Consider the following 19,421-nt stretch of genomic DNA (forward strand, 5'->3'; position numbering starts at 1 on the left):
ACGCTCCTCAGGCTGCACGCCCAGGCGCGTGTCAAGCTCCTGCCTCTGTCCGAGTATGGTGTATGCACTGGTTGGGTAGTAGTCTAAGTTCTGAGCCTCGAGGCTTAGCGGGTCTAAGTGTGCTCTGGCACGCTGGGTGCTTGCGCGGTCTAAGATCAGCGGGAGCCTCTTACATCGGCTAAGTCGGCCGTGGCACGGCCTGGGGCCAGGAGGCTCCCACCGTGATCAACGATACGGCGCAGCCCCCACATTTTCTTCGCCTGCGGCGGGCGATCGATCCTCTTCATGCTTAGCAATCGCCGCTTCAGCATCCTCCTCTTCCGATTTTCGTTGCTGCTCCTTCATTCTTGAGCGACGTCTAGCCAAACAGTTCTCACATGACACGAAGCTCCTCAAGCTTAATCAAATGCGTGACGGTGAAGGCGTGAAGCCTGTGTGTGCTGGTCCTCTTTGAACGATCCGCGCGTGAGGTAGCATAGGGCCTTGTTGGCAGCAGCCAGCTTGTTGCGCTGCTTCGTTGCGATGAGCTGATTGGGATCGCAGAAGTGCATGCCAAGCACCGCCACGGTCTTGAAGCAGAACACATCGCAACCGCATCGTCCGCACTGCCATCGGCATGCCGCGCCCGCCGCTTCGCCGCAGCCGCCTTAAGGCACGCATAGCGGCAGGCCATGGTACGGTGCGCGTACTTGAGCAGGCGTTGCGCGCCGTGAGTAGCGCACTGGCCCTGGGAGAGGGCGATATGGCGTCGTGCGCGGCATACGTTGGTCGGGACGCGGGTAAACCTGGACTTTTGCAGGTATACCCGGGTTTTACCTGAGTTGGCCTTGTGTCGTCTAAATCGCGATTTTTTTCGAGCTCAGACGGCAGCGAGCGACTTTTGCCTGTAGACGTAACTCGGCCTCTGGCCGCCGACAGCGCCTAACTCGGGGTCTGGGGCGGAGCCCCAGCCTGGGCGCTGGGGTCTGGGGCTGGCAGCCCCAGCGGGGTGCGGGGCAGAGCCCCGCGAAGAAAATTTTGCATTTTTAGCGCCAAAACCCGACCAAAAATAGGCTGTGAGCTGCTGCCCAAGAGCCCCCAAACAAGAGCGCAATGTATACAAATCTCGTACAATAGTACACACACACACACACACACACACACACACACGATTCATACTCATGCAGTGGTGTGTACAGATCACTTCCGTCGCTGACGCTTCGACATGGCCGCTGGCTTGGCTGCTGGCTTGCGCTGTGCGGACCCCTTGGCTGCCGGCTTGGCCCCCCGCCCTGCCCGCGCCGGTGCTGGCGCATGCAATGATGGGCCATCGTCATCCCTGCTGTCTGGCGGGCGCGTCGGCAGTGCTCGAGGCGGTGCAGCCTTACGCTTCCCTGCACGCTGCACGCTGCGCGGGTGCAGGTGCGGGTGCGGGGGCGGGGGCGGGTGCGGGCGCCTCGCCGTCGCTCTCGTCCTCGTCCTCGTCCTCGGACTCGTCGCACGAGGTGTCCTCCATGTAGCCCGCACGCTCCTCCTGGGGCGTGGGGAGGGTGAGGGTCCGGTCGGATGCGGAGAGCAGGGCGGGAGAGGGTGAGGCGTACCAAAGAGGGCCGCCGTTGAGCGCGATGTCGGGCGTTTGCAGCACCTCGAGCCAAAACTCAAAGTTGCGGCCGCCGAGAGCGCCCCGCGTCACCGAGCGTCGTGCTCGAAAGCCGAGCCGCAGCTGCAGCTCTTCCGACCGGTCGCCGCCCGGCTGCGCGATGAGCCACCGCGGGTCGTAGCGCCTGCTCCTCCTGCTCGTGATCTGATGAATGCTCGGCATCGCTCAGCGCTTGCTCCATCGGGACGTCAGCCTCTGCCGCCGCCGCGGCAGCCTCGGGCTGCGGACGGGTCCGCAGCTCCGCCGACCTCCTCGGTGGGAGGGTCGGCAGCGGGCGGGTCGGCGGCGCCGTCGGCAGCGGCGTCCACTGGAGCACCGCCCGTGCGCACACCAAAGTGGGTTAGGAAGGCGTTCTTGGCGGCACGTATCCACCCCTTCGGCTTGGGGCCGCCTGCACCGCGTCCATGGAGCATTGGCAATGCCGCGCTGCGCCTACGAATGTTTCGGGAACGCCGCCCATGGGAACGGCGCTCTCGGCAGAGCTTTCGTGGCGGGGAGACGGGTGCAGGGAGGTGCAGGGAGCGCTCTCCCGGCTCACCGGGAGGGGAGATGGCGATTTTTTTTACATGGGTCGGGAGGGCAGCTCACGGCGGTCACGCTGTGCGCACCTTGAGTCGCGAGGGCGATGCCGCGACGGTTACCCGACGTCGGACGGACGTGCCACAGTGGTACCAGGGTGCAGGCATGAATGGGTCTGACCTCGAAAAAAATCGCGATCTAAGTTCATGGCCCCCGACCATACAGCGTCTAAGTCTGAGCCCGGCTCCGTGCGGGGGCTAAGTTGAGCGCTCGCTCGCTGCAGAGGCTAAGTGTAGAGCGACCCTCTAGCCCTACTACCCAACCATTGTGTATGCCGAGGCCGGCGCAGATCGCGCCACCCGGCCACAGCCTGCAGCACAGCCTGCTCGACGAGGGCGCGTGGGAGGAGCGCGTGGCGCGCGACCTCGTCCCGGACCAGCGCGGCCTCATCGTCGCGGTCGACCACTTCCTGTCACCCTGGGTGGCTCTCTCGCTCGCGTTCCGTTCGCGTGCCGGCTGGTCCCCAGTTCGAATCGGTGGGGGGAGGGGGGGGGCCTCCTCGGCCTCCTCGGCCTCCTCGGCCTTCTCGACATTCTCGACATTCTCGACTGCTTGACGCACGCGACGCGCGCGGCACCGGTCGTTTTGCTCGCCGGGCGGCCCACACGCCGCCCCGTCTCGCGCTTCCTCGCGTGCTCGGGCCCCGGCGGGCAGCACCTCGTCTGGTGCTCTGCTAGTCGCTAAATGTGCTGCTGTTTGGCGCATTGTGTCAGGGCTACTAGGGGTGGCACGCGGAGCTGCGGTATCCACCCGTCTCAGCTCGCTGCCGATCTCTACTACCCCCCGCGTGGCGTGCACGGGGGGCGTCGGGTATCCCGTGTGTCCGGCGGGCGGGGCGCGCACCATGCTGCTTGAGGGTGACCGTCGGGCGCTCCGGGCAGGCCCATATTCAGTCCTGTGCCCAGTGTCGTGCGAGGGAGGCGTCACGAAAATTCTTTTTTTCGAGAGTTGGTTTGTGTAAATTCTTTTTTTCGAAGCCCAGCGGGGAGGTGCACCCTGTGCGAGGTAGTGTGACAAGCTTCGCGGGCACCTCGCACGACGGGGGCGGGGGTGACGGTGGCGGCGGGCTCGGTGGCGGCGGCGAGGGCGGCGGCGGTGAGGGGGCGGAGGGGGAGAGGGCGGAGGGGGAGAGGGCGGGGGAGGGCTCGGCGGTGGCGGAGACGGGGGTGGTGGCGAGGGCGGCGGAGGCTCTGCCGAGAGGGTCATCGCCGGCTTAGGCGGAGCGGCGGGCCCTTCGAGCTTCGTTACAGAGACAACAAAGACATTTCACCCCTCGGGCTGTTGTTGCAGACAGAAAAACAAATGGGGGCGCGTGCGCGCAAGGTCGCGGATCTCAATTCTTGTTCTGTAGGTTTGCTGGGAAGATTCTTTTTCTCGCGACAGTTCGCACCTGTGTCGAGCCTGTGTGCTGTGAGAGAGAGTTGTTTTGTTTAAATTCTTTTTCTCGCGATGTCCCGCGCCGCCGCTCGCGCCGCCTCGCCTCCGGTTCCACCGCCGCGCCCTCGCCAGACACGCCGCCGCCCACCCGCCTCCTCGACCTCCCCACGGACCTCCTCGTGCGCGCCATCTCTCGCTGCGACCCCGCCGACATCGCTCGTGTCGCGGCCGTCTCGCTGCTCTTCCACGCCTCGCTTGCGCTGGAGGGCATCCGCCTGTGGGCGCAAGAGCGCGGCTTCGAGCTGCCGGCGCAGCCAGAGGGCGAGAACTGCACTGTGCGGTGGCTGTGCTATTCTGCGCTGCTGCGCGAGTCCAACCCGCCGGCGAGCGCGGCTGCAGGCAATCGGCACAGCCTCTTCATCGACGGCGAGGGGCGGCTCTCGTCGTGCGGAACGGCTGAGAGCTGGCTGCCGGGACTGCTCGGGCACGGCGATGGCGTGACGCAGCTCAACACGCCGACACGCCTCCCTTCCCCGCTGGACGGCGAGCGCGTCGTGAGCGTGACGGCTGGAGATGGTCACAGCCTAGCCCTCGCCGCCAACGGCAGCGTCTGGAGCTGGGGCGGTGGAGGTGCTGGCCAGCTGGGCCACGGCGACGAGCAGAACCAGTTGCTGCCCAAGAAGGTCGAGGTGTTGGCTGGCCTGCGCATCGTCGCTGTGTCGGCTGCAGGCGGGCACAGCCTCGCCATCACCGCCGACGGAGCCGTCTGGAGCTGGGGCTATGGAGGCGGCGGCCGCTTGGGCCACGGCGACCAGCAGCCGCAGCTACTGCCAAAGAAGGTCGAGGCCTTTGCTGGGCGGCGCGTCGTCGCTGTCTCGGCTGGATACGCACACAGCATCGCCCTCACCGCCGATGGAGAGGTCTGGAGCTGGGGCGGTGGAAGTTTTGGCATGCTGGGCCACGGCGACGAGCAGCGCCAGCAGCTGCCGAAGAAGATCGAGGCCTTCGCTGGTCGGCGTGTCGTGGCTGCGACGGCTGGGTCGTACCACAGCCTCGCCCTCACCGCCGACGGCGCTGTCTGGAGCTGGGGCTGCGGAGGCTTGGGCCGGTTGGGCCACGGCGACCAGCAGCACCAGCTGCTGCCCAAGAAGGTCGAGGCGTTGGCTGGCCTGCGCGTCGTCGCTGTCTCGGTGGGAGGGGGGCACAGCCTCGCCATTACTGCTGACGGCGCCGTCTGGAGCTGGGGCCGTGGAGGCGACGGCAGGCTGGGCCACGGCAACGAGCAGCGCCAGCTGCTGCCGAAGAAGGTCGCGGCCTTGGCTGGGCAGCGCGTCGTCGCTGTCTCTGCCGGAGTCTACCACAGCATCGCCCGCACCGCCGACGGCGCCGTCTTAACCTGGGGCGGGGGCGGCGACGGCTGCCTAGGCCACGGAGAGGTCCTGTCGAACCAGCTGCTGCCCAAGAAGGTCGGGGCGTGGGCGCCGGGGCAGTGATGAGAAGGGCGGTAGGGTGCAAGTGACGTCAGTGATGCCCCCTTCTCCGACTGCCCCGTGCTATGCGCCGAGCCCCGCGGCTTGCCACGCGCCCTCCTGCCCCCGTCCGTTGCTGGTCTCGGTCGGAATGGAGGCTGAGAGATAGAGAGAGAGAGAGAGAGAGAGAGAGCGTAGAGAGAGCACGTCCACGTAAAGCCGTACCACGACCACGTGAGCGGTGAGCAGTGTTGTCGTAAAATTCTTTTTGAGCTAGCCTTCGATGTTAGGAAACAAAGCAAGGCGGACATGGCATATCGCTCTCGGGCCCACAGACATCACACTAGTGAGGCGGGGGGGTCGCCCCGGTGCCCCCCGCGCGCTGGCCGTGCCAACGGTCCGGCGCTGGGGTCCGCTGGGCCGCCTCAGAGCAACGAAACTATTTTTTCCTGCATCCTGGAACGGCTGACCGAGAATTGGCTGATTGAATTTGAGCAGCCTCGCTCTCAATCCCACAGTCGCGAAAAGGATTTTGAGCAGTACTCCTCGCAATCGCAACGCACGTCCGTGGCGCGTGGGAGTGTGGCCGTGGGCGTGTGGTAGCGCTCGCAATCTCCTCCCAAAGTGCAAAGATGCAACGATTGCTACCTGCACAGATGGAGCTCCCACAATCGCTCCAGTCGCGAGCGCTTGTGAGCGCGCCGGGAGGGTCTCCTCAACACACGGAGCGCCCCCTCCCGCTCTAGCCTCTGGCTGGCGCCCTGCACACCCAAGCTTGCGCATCATCATCCGCGGCCTCTACAGCAACGAGGCAGCACGTGGCGCGCTCCGTGCCGTCGCCATCGGCGCCACCTCCTCCCAGACGTTTGTAAACGGGTCGAATCGCTCTACCGTGTTGACTGGCACGCCGAAGTTCTCGTCGTCTTCGTCAATCTCGCCGCCCACGGCGTACAGCTTGCCGTCGAGCACCGCCAAGCTGACAAGAGCCCGCGACGCCGCAAGCGGCGCCACCGCGCTCCACGCATTCGTTGTCGGGTCGTACCGCTCGACTGAGCTGAGGTAGCCGTCGTCGTCGTTGAAGCCTCCCACCGCGTACAGCTTGCCGTCGAGCGCCGCCGTGGCGTGATAAGCCCGCGCCGCCGCCATCGGCGCCACCGCCTCCCACGCATCCAACGCCGGGTCGTACCGCTCCACTGAGCTGAGGCTGTCACCGTCGTACCCGCCGACAGCATACAGCTTGCCGTCGAGCACCGCCAGAGCGTTCCAACGACGTGCCGACGCCATCGGTGCCACCGCCTCCCACGCGTTCGTCGCCGGATCGTACCGCTCGACCGAGCTGAGGCGGCCGACGCCGTCGCTGTAGCCGCCAGCAGCATAGACCTTGCCGTCGAGAACCGTCACGGCGTGACTCTCGCGTGGTGTCGCCATTGGCGCCACCTCCTCCCACGATTTCGTTTCAAAGTCGTACCGCTCCACCAAGCTGGAAGTTGCGCCGTCGTCCTCACTCTCGCCGCCCGCCGCGTAGAGCTTGTTATCGAGCACCGCCCTGCCGACATAGCTTCGTGCCGCTGGCATCGGCGCCACAGCCTCCTCCTCCCACTCATTCGTTGACGGGTCGTACCGCTCCAGCGAGTTGAGGAACTCGTGGCCGCCGTCGTGGCCGCCGATCACGAGCAGGCGCGCCCTCTCGCGCTTCTTCAGCGTCTCCTTCCAGCCGCGGCGCCACGCGCGGCACGTCCCCTTGACGGCGTGCTCCTTGGTCGGCAGCTGGGCGAGGATGTGCGGGGCGAGGTCCGGCGAGAGGAGGACCTCTGAGAGCACCCACTCGGGCTGCTCCACGAGCCGTGCGGCGTGCTCCTCCGCCACGCGCAGCGCGGCGTCGCTCGCGCCCGCCTGCGCCTCGATGATGGCGCACAGCTGCGCTGGCGAGAGGCCCGCGACGCGGGCGCCGATGCGGTGGGAGGCCATCAAAAAACGGGCTTCCTGCTGAGCGGTAATATTAACGTCATCTTGTACCCAGGTACTAAGGGCGTCTACGCCCTTACAGGTACCGACTTCGCGGTCATATCATGTATGAGCGTCATCTTGTAGTGAACAGGCCGACTTCGCGGTTTGAGCGCCCAGCGCAGACCGACCGACCGCAGGGGGGTCCGGTCGGCGGCCGCGGAATACCGCAGACCGGAGAGAGACTTTGTTTGTCGCATTCATGCCCCTGAACCAGGCGTACGAGCATTCCGGCGTTGTGCAATGCGAAGGCTTGTTTGTTTTTTCAGTTCTGTTATCGCCATTCGCGGTAAGGAAGAAGGACGGGACATAGGACAGGACATCGTCAGACAGGTAGTGTTGCAAATCGTCGCCGCCGTGAGAGAAGACCGTAGCCTTGATGTCGACACTGAGGGTGTTATTTGCGTCTTCAACAAATCTCGGCAGGTGGTGCGCTCCTGCGGAGTGCCCCATTGCACCGACACGATCCCAGTCAGCCACCGCCTTCAACGCATGAGGGTGCGCTCTGGCCCACTGCACGGCGATGAGCAGGTCGTCGTCCCGCTTGCACGTAGGATTGGTGGTCTTTTCGGTGACGGGCGCAATGACGATCAGGCATTGCTTCGCAACGCTCTCCATCCACTTATCATACCCCTTGGTGTAGCCTCTAGAGCCACGGTGAAACATGACCACCGGGTACTTTTTGGCAGCGGCCCCGTCGGTATTTGGCAGCGGCCCCGTTGGGTAGAAGATCTTCGTCCTGGTCGATGTATCGCCGCAGTACGGAACGTCGTCGGGTAAAGTTTCGTGTTGGATGCTGCACGGTGTATGAAGAGGAGGAGGCGATGCCGTTCGGCTTGAGGTAGATCTGGTCGATCATCCAGAGCCAAAACTCATGCGGGTCGCAGCAGCAGGTCCACGCGAACGAGGCACTCAGCGTCCAGGAGCGCAGCTTGGTGTAGTCCCCGATGGATATCCACGTCGACGCGCCGAGGCGGCCCCACGGCATAATCTCGAGCTCTGCCCGCCCCTCCTTGCTGCTGTAGTCGGGCAGCGCACTGGCTGGCGTCGGGAGGCGCGAGGTTGTGAGCACCTCGTCCAGCGGGTCGGAGGAGTAGGCGAGGTGCGCCACCGTCCAGCCCGAGCCGCTCACGCCAGAGATATGAGTCGCCTCCGAAAGGAGGCCGAGATGGTGCATTGCACGCATGAAGCCCCAAGAACCCGCGTGCGCCCTGGCGCCTCCGCCGTTGAGGGCGATGCCCAGACTGGGGCGAGGCGGCTCGTCGTCCCGCTCGATTCTGCTGGTGGTGGGCGCGCGCCCCGGCCGGGAGAAAGGGGAGTGACAGTTTGGGACGGCGACAGACGAGTCCTCGCACTCCATGTTAGAGGGCTTCGTGGCAGCCTTCCGAGAAACACATCTAGCAATGAACAAGCTCAACATACACACTCACACTCACTCAACACAGTGTACAACGGGCCGTAGTAAACACCATCTATTAAACACCCTCTTCTATCAGTTCTCACAGTGATCGATCGAGTGGGTGGGGGGGGATCGATCGGCTGAGCAGAGTGTGACACTTCCCACAGGTGTGTCCACCAAGCCGCCATCGATCGCGGGAGAACAGCGCATGGTGTGATCTGGCGCGGCTTTAGACCCACGTGGTTGACGTTTGGCAGAAGCCCCTGTCGCCGTTCTTGCCGAGGACAAAGTCGAAGTTGGAGAGAAGCGTCTTGTCCATCATCCGCTTCTCGTTCTGAGCTTGGACTTCAGCCCAACGGTGCTCGAGGGCGCTTGCCATGTCAATGAGCTGCGTCTTGTACTCATACGTCCGGGGGTCCCCCGAGCGTTGGACGTTGGGCAACTCTGCGACCTTCCGCAGCTCAGCTGTCACGCTAGTGGTGTCGGCGTCGTCGTTCTCGTCGGTCCCATCGCGCATGCACTCGCTCCGCGTAGTGTTGCCGATCACGGTGACGAGGCCCGCCACCGCAAAGTTGCTCAACGTCTGAGGCGACGGAGGCAAGTTAATGAGCATGTGTTGTCGGATAGTGCTGTCATCTGTCCGTTAGGGCCAGGCTGAACTGAGTGGTCCGCGACAGGGCTTCTACGTTGTGCACCTTTGCCCAGCACCAGTACTTATCGGTGCACTCCTTCAGGTCGAGTCCCCACATCAAGTTGAGAGAAAACGTGAAGGTGTGTTCGATGCCAACCAACCGAGCCGTCTGAGCCGGGTGGTAAGACGCAATCCTGTCGTTGTCCGGGTACTGCAGTGTGTGGAGATTCCTCGTGTAGGAGTCCAGATCAGCTTGGGGAAGGTGCATCCGGTACGTTTCGTTGCACACAATCTTCTGCGCATCCACGAGTGCAGCCGCGAAGTGCCGCTCGTCCGCTCGCGGGACGCCGTGTGGCATGTAGCGCTTTGCGTATTCGTTGCACGGACTCTCGAGCATGGGCAGGATCGTCCTTGTCTTCATGTTGCGGAGGTCATCGCTAGTCATGGCGCGCGTGTAGATGACCGGTGCCTGGGTCAGGAGGACTTCGGCGACTTCGTAGAGCTTGGAGGATTGGTTGCGGCCGGGGTTGAGAAGGCGCCAGGCGGCATCGCCGTTAGGACGATCCGTTGCAATGTCTTTCGCGGCGAAGGATTGGGTGCCAGAAGCCAAATGAAGCGCGATGTGGTAGTACCTATTCGCGGGTTTAGAACGTGCGTGAGGAGACACGTTTGCGCTGCAGAGCAGAGGCAGCGTGTGGCGTTACTGGATTGCGTTGTGCAAGCAGTGCGTCATTTCGTAGCGGGCGGCTCCATTGATGTTGTCGGTGGCCGACGACAACGTCAGCTTTCCATCGTGCATCTTGAAGTGCCACTTGCCTTGCCGCACTCCCCCGGCAAGCAGCGCCTCCTTCCGGAAAGTCCTGAAATCGTACTCGGGATTGAGCAGTGAGTCGAGAATCGGTTGCTTTCCTCCGTCCCGTTCAGTGCTGATGACCGTTTCGTCGCAGGCGAATGTGTATGTGCGCTTGTCGTCGTCGTAGGTGAGGAACTGCGCCGCCCAGGTGTTCTGGAAGATGTTTGCCATGCGCTCCTGTGGCATCACATCTTCCTGCCCCAACACGAGGCCCATGTTCCCGTTGTAGCTTTGCTCCACATAGGCGTTGAATTTCTCTGGATCTTCAATGAGCTCAAGCTCGGCCCCCAGGAACGGAACCGGACCTGGGTGGACGTTGTGCACGATCCGTGTGATTGACTTGAGAACACGCTGGTTGAATGGCGGTTTGAAGAGGAGCGCATCGGCAACTGGTTCAACCAGTGGGTTCAGGAGGGTGTTGCGCAAGGTCTTCGCACGCTTTGAGTCCGGTGCCAGCTGACCGCCCGCAACGCAGCGCGGACCCGTCCGCTTTTGATTCGGTCTGCAGATCGATGGGGTAGGCATGTAGGGCTTGTATTTGCTGTCGAGCTGCTTCGACTCGTCCACTGGGCGTTGGGCAAAGAAGATGCCGCCCAAGTTCGGGGCTTCGTGGTCGTGGCGATCAAGGCAGATCGCCGCCTGCTCTGAGTCTTGCTCCTCGGCGGTGACGTTGGCGCACATGTCATTGCAACGGACGTGGAGGGGGTCCGGGCCGACTCCTTCCAGAAAAGGGAACATGTCGTCGCAGACCTGGAATGATGGAGGAGGCGATGGAGGAGGCGATGGAGGAGGCGATGGAGGAGGCGATGGAGGAGGCGATGGAGAAGGAGGAGGAGGCGAAAAGCACTCGCCGATGCAGTCGAGGCGAAAGTGGATCGTCGTGCAGAAGAGGCAGCGAATCCCCGACAGACTTCTGCAGGGGCAGGTCTTGCTCGAGACTGCGTCCTCCGACTCGCCGTGGGTCGCCGCGAGCGTGAGAACGAGGAGGAAGGGCTGCTTCATCGTCTGCGTGCGAGGAGAAGAGATACGCGACGCCTTTTCGGCCTTAGGTAATCGGAAGGGACTGAAGACACGCTGCGGTTAAATAATTTTCTCCTTGGCGTCCTCCTGGTCCAAGAGAGACCTCGAGAGAGCGTGCGTGTGCCTCTACTCGCCAGGTGTGGGTGGGCGGGGTGGGTGGGGTGGGTGGTGCTTGGTGGTGTCTCTCGCGATGGTGCATGGTGTCTCTCGCGATGGGGGCTGAAGCACTTGCTGAAATCAGCGCGGAACGGGTGGAAGGAGCGACAGGCTGATAAAAAATAAATAAAGGCGCGGCCGCAGTCCTTCTGCTTCGAGGCCCCCGGCCGCTGGGGCGCCGCAACCGACGAGTAGCGCTATCACGATGACACAACCCACATGATTAATTACCTGTGTCGCTAATGTTCAAACAAGCGGTCGTGTCGTGCAGCTCGGGTGTTGGGGAGGTTGTGGGAGCCGCTCAGGACCATTTTGGGGGCGAAATTCGCCTGGTTTCCCTTGAACACGCGGTTTCGCCCCCTCGGGAGCGCCCACATAATCGCGCGTCCCCCCCTGTGGCGACGGTCTCGCGCACCTGCGCCAGACCCCACCGCACTAGCTACATAGATCGTCAGCAGTAGGCGTGCTCAGAGCCCGGATTTGGGCCCATTCGCCAGAGGGCTCGAGAATGGCGCCCGGCAACGTGCAGCTGCAGGCCAGAGGGCGTGAGGTGAGGCCGAATCCGCAGTCGCACGAGCACCGCTGCCCCCAGCGGTGATCATGCATGGAGTGGCACGGCGGATAGATAAGCCCGCCTGCGAGCGTGGGAGAAAGTCGCGGGGCGTGAGGTCTCAATGTATCGCAGGCTAGGACCGGATACGGCGGCGCGGGAGAGGGAGGGAAGCGTGAGCGGCGGGCGATGAGAGTGATTTCCCCGATCTCGCTAAAAATGGCCTAGTCCCCTCACGGGGGACCGGGCGAGCACGCACCTCGCGTCTGAGCGCGAGTCGACGAGTGGTCGCCGAGAGATCGCCGAACCACTTTCGAGTGCGCGCGCACACAGCACAGCTGCGGGTTGTAACTCGACTGCCGATCGCGCGTGCGGGATGTAAATGCAGCTTTCTGGCGCCAGGTGCACGGTGGCAGGGACCGGAGGCTCGGCCAAAGGGGAAGAGCAGTCCTCAATCGTCACGTAGAGGTCGCTGGGCTGGATCCATCGAACTGCCTCACACCTGGAGCGGAGGCACATCAGGTCTTGCAGCACGCTCTCCGACAGATGTATGCCTTTTGAGCAAGCCCACGCGCCTCCACCGTCGCGTAGTATGCCAGTGGCACGCCGGTACGCCTACGAGTCGTGCGCGCTCGGCTATAATCGGCGTTGAGACTGCCTAGCGCGCACATCGAGAGCGCCGAGTTGCCTTGCCGCGGGGTAACCGGCTCAAAGAGGTGGGGTTCGAGCGGCGCCTGAGCGCGTGGGAATGCGTAGTGGGCTTGGAATGAGACGCCTGGCGTGCATCGGGCTCGGACGGTGTCTGTTGTGAGCTCACCGCTCGACGCACAAACCAGGCGCTTTAGGCGCCCGCCAACTGGCCTCACGGTCGAGAGAGCGGAACGCGGCTCGCCGAACAGCAATACACGTGGCCGCACTACTGTAGAGGTACGAACAGGTATGCAGATCGCGGCGCGCCGACTACTGGCACGGCGTCAGAGCCAATATTGACCAGGGCTCTGCTGGCCTGCCGACTCTCGCCGACCCCTCGGGCTCACAGGCCACGGCTGGCCATCGCGTGAACAGGACGTGCCCTTCCGTTTTGGGGCAGCTCAAAACCTTCCCCACGGGACACCAGGTCGATATCCGGCTAAACCACACGACCCCGAGAAACGCATAAGCCGCCCCAGCGAAATGGCCGATAATCGGCCGTATCGGCCATTTCGCTGGGGCGGCTTATGCGTTTCTCGCCAAAATGGTTAAGATGTCGAGCCAAAGCTGTTGACGCCGAGTTCGGCACCCGATTCGCCCCAAAACTGAAGGAGGGGGCGCGGCTCGGAGATGGCAAGGCACGGCGAGTGCAAACGTGCGGCTATTATGACGCGTTTAGGGGCTCCAAAACCTCCTTTTCAGTGGTAAGCGCCACCTGGCACCTTGCGCCGTGCCCCCCAGCCGCGTGTGCGATCGCCCACGGATCCGGGGCGGGGGATAGGAGCCCGAAACGTCCACGCAAGTATGCTCGGCGGCTCGTCTGTCGTCAGAATGGTTTTTTTCAAGCGTTGTGTCATCGTGCGCTATCGGCGTGCCAACAGGGCCGCAAGGGGCGCCGCGCAACAGTGAACAGAGATATGATATGGAGTCTCAAGAGTCAGTTGGACTCTGAGACTCGCGCACAACCGCACAGCACATCTCTCTCAGATTAAAAGCTCTATTGGTTTCGCTCTCTCCCCGCACCGACGGGCCACGGCGGGGCCCTGAGGCGCTTGCGACCGCGCCGGGGCGGGGCAGGACCCCAGCTAAAAGCCCGTTGGCGTTGCGCGCGGGTCAGGGAGGGGGATGCCCCGCGCCCTACGGTTCTGGAACCAGACCGTCACCTGCCGCGTGCTCGCCTCCAGCACGGCCGCGAGTGTGCGCCTATCACAATCCACCCCCACTCGACACGGCGAGGGGGGGGGGGTGGGCAGTGGCTGCATGAGCAAATGCAGCCTCGAGCAAAGCGATGCCCTGCGAGCTGAACGTGGGGGCGGCGGCCGAGGCCTCGCAATGGTCGACACGCGTGATCGGGGAGATCGGCATCTCCTGTGCCATGCGAGCCTGAACCACCCGCTCGAGCGCGTTGAGCCTTGCATCGAAGCTGGCCGGGCGGCGCGTGATCGGCGTGCAATGTACGGGCTGGGCAAGTGCGACCGACCGCGCATACGCCACCGCCGCCTCCACCGCCATGTCGAAGGTGCCGAGGCAGACATCCTTGCCTTCCACCTTGCGACGCGCCTCGAAGCGGCCAGAGCGAGGCTGCACGTACACGCCCTTGTAGCCGGTGATGCTGCGGCTGGAGAGGTGCAAGCGCAAGCCCTCCGCCTCCTCCACCGGCGCCTCGTGTAGCACCGTTGCCGGCAGCCTCTCCGGCGCAATGTCGGCGGCAGCGGCGACTGCGGCTGCGCTGGTGGCTGAGGACCTCATGGCAGCGGCGGGGGCGGGTGCGACGGCGGCGGCCAATTGCTGCTGCTGATGCTGCCGCCACCGCTGATGCCACTGCTGCAGCTGTTGCTGCAGCCACTGCTGCTGCCACTGCTGCTGCACGCTGGACGAAAGCTCCTGCATCGCGCCTGGTTCCCCTACCGCGCGCGCGCAGGCAACCGCCGGCTCCACCACCCCCGTCGCTGCCGCTCCCTGCTCCGCCGCAGCCACCGCTGCCTCCTCGGGCATCGCCACGGTCGGCTCCGGCGCCTCCCTAAACGCCGCCGCCTGCAGGCCCTCCGCCTCCGCCGCCGCCTCCGCCGCCGGGGCTCCCCCCTCGCGCGACTCCTGTCTGTCCGTGGCCTCCTCCCGCCGGCCGCCGCCGCCCGGCGCGAGGACAAGGCCGGAGCCGCCCGCCTCTTCCGAGCAGGCCTCGTCGGCGTTCGTCCCGTCGACCTCCATCTCGACGACCTCCGCGTCGACCCACTCCGCGCCGTCCGCCGAGCCGTCCTCGGACCCGTCGCCGTCGCTTACAACGGCGGCGACGACGGACAACGCCTCGTCGCCATCGACCGCATCTTCCAGAAGGCCCGAGCTCTGCGGAGAGCCGCCATCGTAGGTCCGCCAGCCAGAGCCAGGCTCGTACAAGGTCACGCCTCTGGCGGTGCGACTGGCGAGCCGCTGCAACGCCTCGCGCACCTCGTGCTCTTCGAGGTCCTCCTCGTCGCCTACTCACAAAAGGCGAGTGTGGAGAGACGCCGTTTGGAGAGTCAGATCCAGGAGATTCTCCGTCGCCGTCGTCGTGCTCGATGCGCCATAGCGCGGGCTCGTCCTCCGCCTGACGGTTAGCACGGTCTCGTGTGTCGTTTCCGCCCACGAGCAAGTAGGCCGTATCTCGGCGAATCTCGGCGAATCTCTCGGGCCGATCTTACCTCGGGCAGATAGAGCCGAACCGCCGCGTGGACGTCGCCGTGGCCCTCGAGCCGCCGCAGCAGCCGCCGGCCGACATACGGGCCCACGCTCAGCCACTCCTCGCGGCTACTCCCGCCGCCCTCCAACTCGGCAGAGCCCGGTACGCCGCGAGAAGATGCTGTGAGGCCACCAGGCGCCAGCGAGGCGTCGCGCGGGCGCTTGGTGCCCTTGCTCTGTGCCGCCGCCTCCCCGAACGCGCGCGCGTAGGCGACCGCCGCCTCGACCGCCGTGTCGAAGCAGCCGAGGTGGATTTCGTTGAACCTCGCTCGGAAGCGGCGACTTTCCTTGTTGACGCCCGTGTAGCCGGTCGGGCTGCGGCTGGAGAGGTGCAGGCGCAAGCCCTCCGCCTCCTCCACCACCGCCGCTGCCGCCGCCGCCTCCGCCGCCGCCTCCGCCGCCACCGGCGGCGCCTCCCCGACCGCCCGCGCGTAGGCCACCGCCGCCTCCACCGCCGTGCCGAAGCAGCCCAGATAGACTGCCTTGCCGTTCTCGCACTTACTGACTTCGAAGCTGCCAGAGGTGAGCCTGTAGACACCTTTGTAGCCGGTGCGGTTGTTGCTGGAGAGGTGCAGGCGCAAGCCCTCCGCCTCCGGCACCACCGCCGGTGCCGGTGCCGCCGCCGCCTGCGCCGCCGCCTCCGCCGCCACAGGCGGCGTCTCCCCGACCGCCCGCGCATACGCCACCGCCGCCTCCACCGCCGTGCCAAATTTGCCGAGGTAAACATCCTTTCCATCAACCCTGCACCGCACCCCGAAGCGGCAAGTGGAGTAGGGTCCGTCGGAGTACTGATACACGCCCTTGTAGCCACTGCTGTTGCTGCTCGAGAGGTGCAAGCGCAAGCCCTCCGCCTCCGCCGCAGCCACTGTCGGAGGCTGGTACTCGCCGACCGCCCGCGCATACGCCACCGCCGCCTCCACCGCCGTGTCGAAGATGCCGAGGGAGACATTCTCTCCGCCCACCCGGCGCCGCGCCTTGAAGCGCCCGGAGGGTAGCTGGACCAAGCCCGTGTAGCCGGTCGGGTTGCTGCTCGAGAGATGAAGGCGCAAACCCTCCGCCTCCGGCACGACCGCCGCTGCCGCCGCCGCCTGCGCCGCCGCCTCCGCCGCCACCGGTGGTGAAAGAGCAGGCGCCCCCGCTACCTCGCGAGCATAGCACGCCGCGCAAAACCACTTGCCCTCGGGCGCGAGCGTCCCCGGCGGCAGCTCAAAGTCGCCATCGCAGCCGTCGCACACGATCGCCGTCACAATCTCGTCCGCCGTTGGCTCCAATTCCGCCTCCTCCCCCGATCCTGCCTGCCCGACCGCCCGCGCGCAAGCCGCCACAGGCTCCTGCCCGGCCGCCGCCACCGCCCGCGCATAAGCCACCGCCGCCTCCACCGCCGTGTCGAAGTGGCCCAGGTAGACACGGCGGTGGGAGACCTCGAAGCGTGGTCCCCGCGCAATGACACCGACGTAGCCGGTGCGATTGTCGGACCTGCTGGAGAGGTGCAGGCGCAAGCCCTCCGCCTCCGGCACCACCGCCGGTGCCGCCGCCGGTGCCGGTGCCGCCGCCGCCTGCGCCGCTGCCGCCTGCGCCGCCGCCTCCGCCGCCACCGGCGGCGCCTCCCCGACCGCCCGCGCGTAGGCCACCGCCGCCTCCACCGCCGTGCCGAAGCAGCCCAGATAGACTGCCTTGCCGTTCTCGCACTTGGTGACTTCGAAGCTGCCAGAGGCGTTCCTGTAGACACACTTGTAGCCGGTCGGGTTGCGGCTGGAGAGGTGCAGGCGCAAGCCCTCCGCCTCCTCCACCACCGCCACCGGCGGCGCCTCCCCGACCGCCTGCGCGTAGGCCACCGCCGCCTCCACCGCCGTGCCGAAGCAGCCCAGAAAGACTACCTTGCAGTTCTCGCACTTGGTGGCTTGAAAGTGGCCACGGGGGTGTCTGTAGACACCCTTGTAGCCGGTGGCGTTGCTGGAGAGGTGCAGGCGCAAGCCCTCCGCCTCCGGCACCACCGCCGCTGCCGCCTCCGCCGCAAGCGCTTCTCGAAACGACGACGCGTCGTGGGATTGCTTGGTGCCCTTGCCGCTTGCCGAGGCCGACGGAGAAGAGGCCGCCTCGGGGGCAGCCGTGGCGCAGGCCGCCTCGGGAGCAGCCGTGGCGCCCGCCTCCCGACGCAGCTTGTCGCGGAGGCGCCGCGCGATCTCCGCCTTGGTGCCCTGCTTGACGAGGCCCTCCGCCTCGCACAGCGCCTTGAGCTGCGACACGCTCAGACCGCCGCTCTCGCGCAGCCGCCTCGCCAGCGCCTCCGAATTGCCGTACGTCGGCAGCCCCTTCTCCTCGCAGAGCGGCTTGAGCCGGCGCGGCGGCAGCCGATCCAGCCAGTTTAGCGTCAGCGCCTCCGCCTCGGCCTCCGCGTCGTGCTTGCGCCACGCGTCGGTCAGCGAGGCGGCGCGCAGCCCCGCCGGGCTGTGGTAGATGGCGTACGTGCGCTCCGAGGAGGTCGTGCGCTGCTCGACGCTCCAGCCCGGCGGCACAGGTTCTGCTGGCGGCTCTGGAAGCTCCTCCCGCGGCAGCGGCGGCGGCGGCGGCGGCGGCGGCGGCGGCGGCGGCGGCACGGCCGGCTCCGCGAGTTTGCGTGCCTTTGGGCTCCTGCCCTCTGCCTGCGAGGCCGGCAGCGTTTGCGCGGGCCGGATGAGCCCGGCCGCCACTCCCTCCTCCTCGTCTCCGTCCTCGTAGGCAAGGTCGTACGTGCCGTCTGCGTTGACTGCGGCGATGCGCGCGGGGAACCACTTTGCGCACCTGCCGTGCTGCGCGCGCCCCGGTGCCGACGAGACGTGGTCTCCTTCCGCAAACGTGCCGGCGGAGAAGGCAGCGGAGACGGTGGTGGCGGCGGAAGGAGCTGCCGCCACAGAGCCTGCTGGTTGCGGCGCCTCTGACTCTGCCGCCGATGACGATGGCCCCGCCTCCGCCTCCCGCCCGACCGCCCGCGCGTAGGCCACCGCCGCCTCCACCGCCGTGTCGAAGCAGCCCAGATAGACTGCCTTGCCGTTCTCGTACTTACTGGCTTCGAAGCTGCCAGAGGTGAGCCTGTAGACACACTTGTAGCCGGTGCCGTTGCGGCTGGAGAGGTGCAGGCGCAAGCCCTCCGCCTCCTCCACCGCCTCCGCCTCCGCCTCCGCCTCCGCCTCCGCCTCCGCCTCCGCCTCCGCCTCCGCCTCCGCCTCCGCCTCCGCCTCCGCCTCCGCCTCCGCCTCCTCCACCGCCTCCGCCTCCTCCACCGCCGCCACCGGCGCCTCCCCGACCATCCGCGCATAGGCCACCGCCGCTTCCACGGCCGTGTCAAAGCAGCCGAGGGCGACATTCTTGCCGTCAACCTTGCGCTGCGCCCGGAAGCGGCGTCTTTCCTTGTGCACGCCCCTGTACCCGGTGCTGTTGCTGCGAGAGAGGTGCAAGCGCAAGCCCTCCGCCTCCTCCACCACCGCCGCTGCCGCCGCCTCCGCCGCCGCCTGCGCCGCCACCGGCGGCGCCTCCCCGACCGCCTGCGCGTAGGCCACCGCCGCCTCCACCGCCTCCGCCTCCGCCTCCGCCGCCACCGGCGCCTCCCCGACCATCCGCGCATAGGCCACCGCCGCTTCCACGGCTGTGTCAAAGCAGCCGAGGGCGACAGACTTGCCGTCAACCTTGCGCTGCGCCCGGAAGCGGCGTCTTTCCTTGCGCACGCCCCTGTACCCGGTGCTGTTGCTGCGAGAGAGGTGCAGGCGCAAGCCCTCCGCCTCCCCCGCCACCGCCGCCTCCGCCGCGCCGTGTGAAGCATTCGCGGAAAGTGTCCTCATGAGACAGAGGGGGCGCTGGGCGATGGTGTTAGGCCCAGCGTCGTCACTTCGTGTATTTTTTTCTTTTTTTGAGAGCGCCTTCGTTGTTAATAGTACAAACCCAATGGTCCTCTGCGAGCGGTCCTTCGTTGCAGTCGCACACACGCACACGCCGCGCCGCACCGCGCGCCCGCCCACCGCCCCGCCCAGGCGGGAAAGAGATGAGGAGATGGGACAGCGAAGGGGGAAGCACAAGCACGTATGGGAGGGTTCAGTAATGCGCCACGCTGCCCGGCGTCTCTCACTTTCCGGGACAGCCCCGCCCTTGTGAGGCAGGAAAGTGACGGCTACCCCGTACGCCCTGCAGCCTGCTACCCCGACGCCGACCGCCCATTCTCCCCTCCTCGTTCCCCCCTCGAATGCTCCGGACCCCGACAAGCCGCCCGACGTTGGGCCTCTGCCCCGCACGCTCCCGCCCCTCTGCCCCTCACACACACCCAGGCCCGACATGCACATACAAGACAAACCCGGCGTCCTGCTCTCAA

General features: G+C 65.9%; 4 protein-coding genes across 4 annotated transcripts; all 4 read right to left on the reverse strand.

Annotated features, from left to right (window-relative positions):
* Positions 1 to 859: 859 nt before the first annotated feature.
* Positions 860 to 2,052, reverse strand: EMIHUDRAFT_207764 (hypothetical protein; the record flags this gene model as incomplete). The annotated part of the gene is made up of 4 exons (XM_005774088.1): positions 860 to 951; positions 1,177 to 1,271; positions 1,581 to 1,783; positions 1,888 to 2,052. 4 exons carry the CDS (start codon positions 2,050 to 2,052, stop codon positions 860 to 862), a joined length of 555 nt encoding a protein of 184 aa, XP_005774145.1.
* Positions 2,053 to 5,806: 3,754 nt separating this feature from the next.
* Positions 5,807 to 8,428, reverse strand: EMIHUDRAFT_207766 (hypothetical protein; the record flags this gene model as incomplete). The annotated part of the gene is made up of 4 exons (XM_005774089.1): positions 5,807 to 5,825; positions 6,800 to 7,047; positions 7,255 to 7,800; positions 7,871 to 8,428. 4 exons carry the CDS (start codon positions 8,426 to 8,428, stop codon positions 5,807 to 5,809), a joined length of 1,371 nt encoding a protein of 456 aa, XP_005774146.1.
* Positions 8,429 to 8,497: 69 nt separating this feature from the next.
* EMIHUDRAFT_435682 (hypothetical protein) lies at positions 8,498 to 10,707 on the reverse strand. Its single transcript, XM_005774090.1, is given in 4 exon segments — positions 8,498 to 8,543; positions 8,556 to 9,050; positions 9,163 to 9,730; positions 9,803 to 10,707. The coding sequence occupies 3 exon segments, from the start codon at positions 10,687 to 10,689 to the stop codon at positions 8,697 to 8,699; spliced, it is 1,809 nt and encodes a 602-aa protein (XP_005774147.1). The 5' UTR covers positions 10,690 to 10,707; the 3' UTR covers positions 8,498 to 8,543; positions 8,556 to 8,696.
* A 562-nt stretch (positions 10,708 to 11,269) lies between these two features.
* EMIHUDRAFT_435686 (hypothetical protein) lies at positions 11,270 to 14,324 on the reverse strand (the record flags this gene model as incomplete). The annotated part of the gene is made up of 3 exons (XM_005774091.1): positions 11,270 to 11,324; positions 13,231 to 13,570; positions 13,643 to 14,324. Coding segments are annotated over 2 exons (726 nt in total), but the record flags the coding sequence as incomplete, so codon positions are not given.
* Between the last annotated feature and the right edge of the window lie 5,097 nt (positions 14,325 to 19,421).

The sequence above is a fragment of the Emiliania huxleyi genome, assembly GCF_000372725.1.
Source record: "Emiliania huxleyi CCMP1516 unplaced genomic scaffold EMIHUscaffold_32, whole genome shotgun sequence".
In the NCBI taxonomy this organism is placed as follows: domain Eukaryota; phylum Haptophyta; order Isochrysidales; family Noelaerhabdaceae; genus Emiliania; species Emiliania huxleyi.

What these genes read in the sequence shown, in the direction of transcription:
- EMIHUDRAFT_435682 (XM_005774090.1), bottom strand. Translation starts at nt 10,689, where the DNA reads ATGTTCCCTTTTCTGGAAGGAGTCGGCCCGGACCCCCTCCACGTCCGT. An exon ending in TGCTTGCACAACGCAATCCA is followed by an intron (nt 9,731 to 9,802) that starts GTAACGCCACAC and finishes ACCCGCGAATAG; the next exon opens with GTACTACCACATCGCGCTTC. An exon ending in AGTACTGGTGCTGGGCAAAG is followed by an intron (nt 9,051 to 9,162) that starts GTGCACAACGTA and finishes CCGTCGCCTCAG; the next exon opens with ACGTTGAGCAACTTTGCGGT.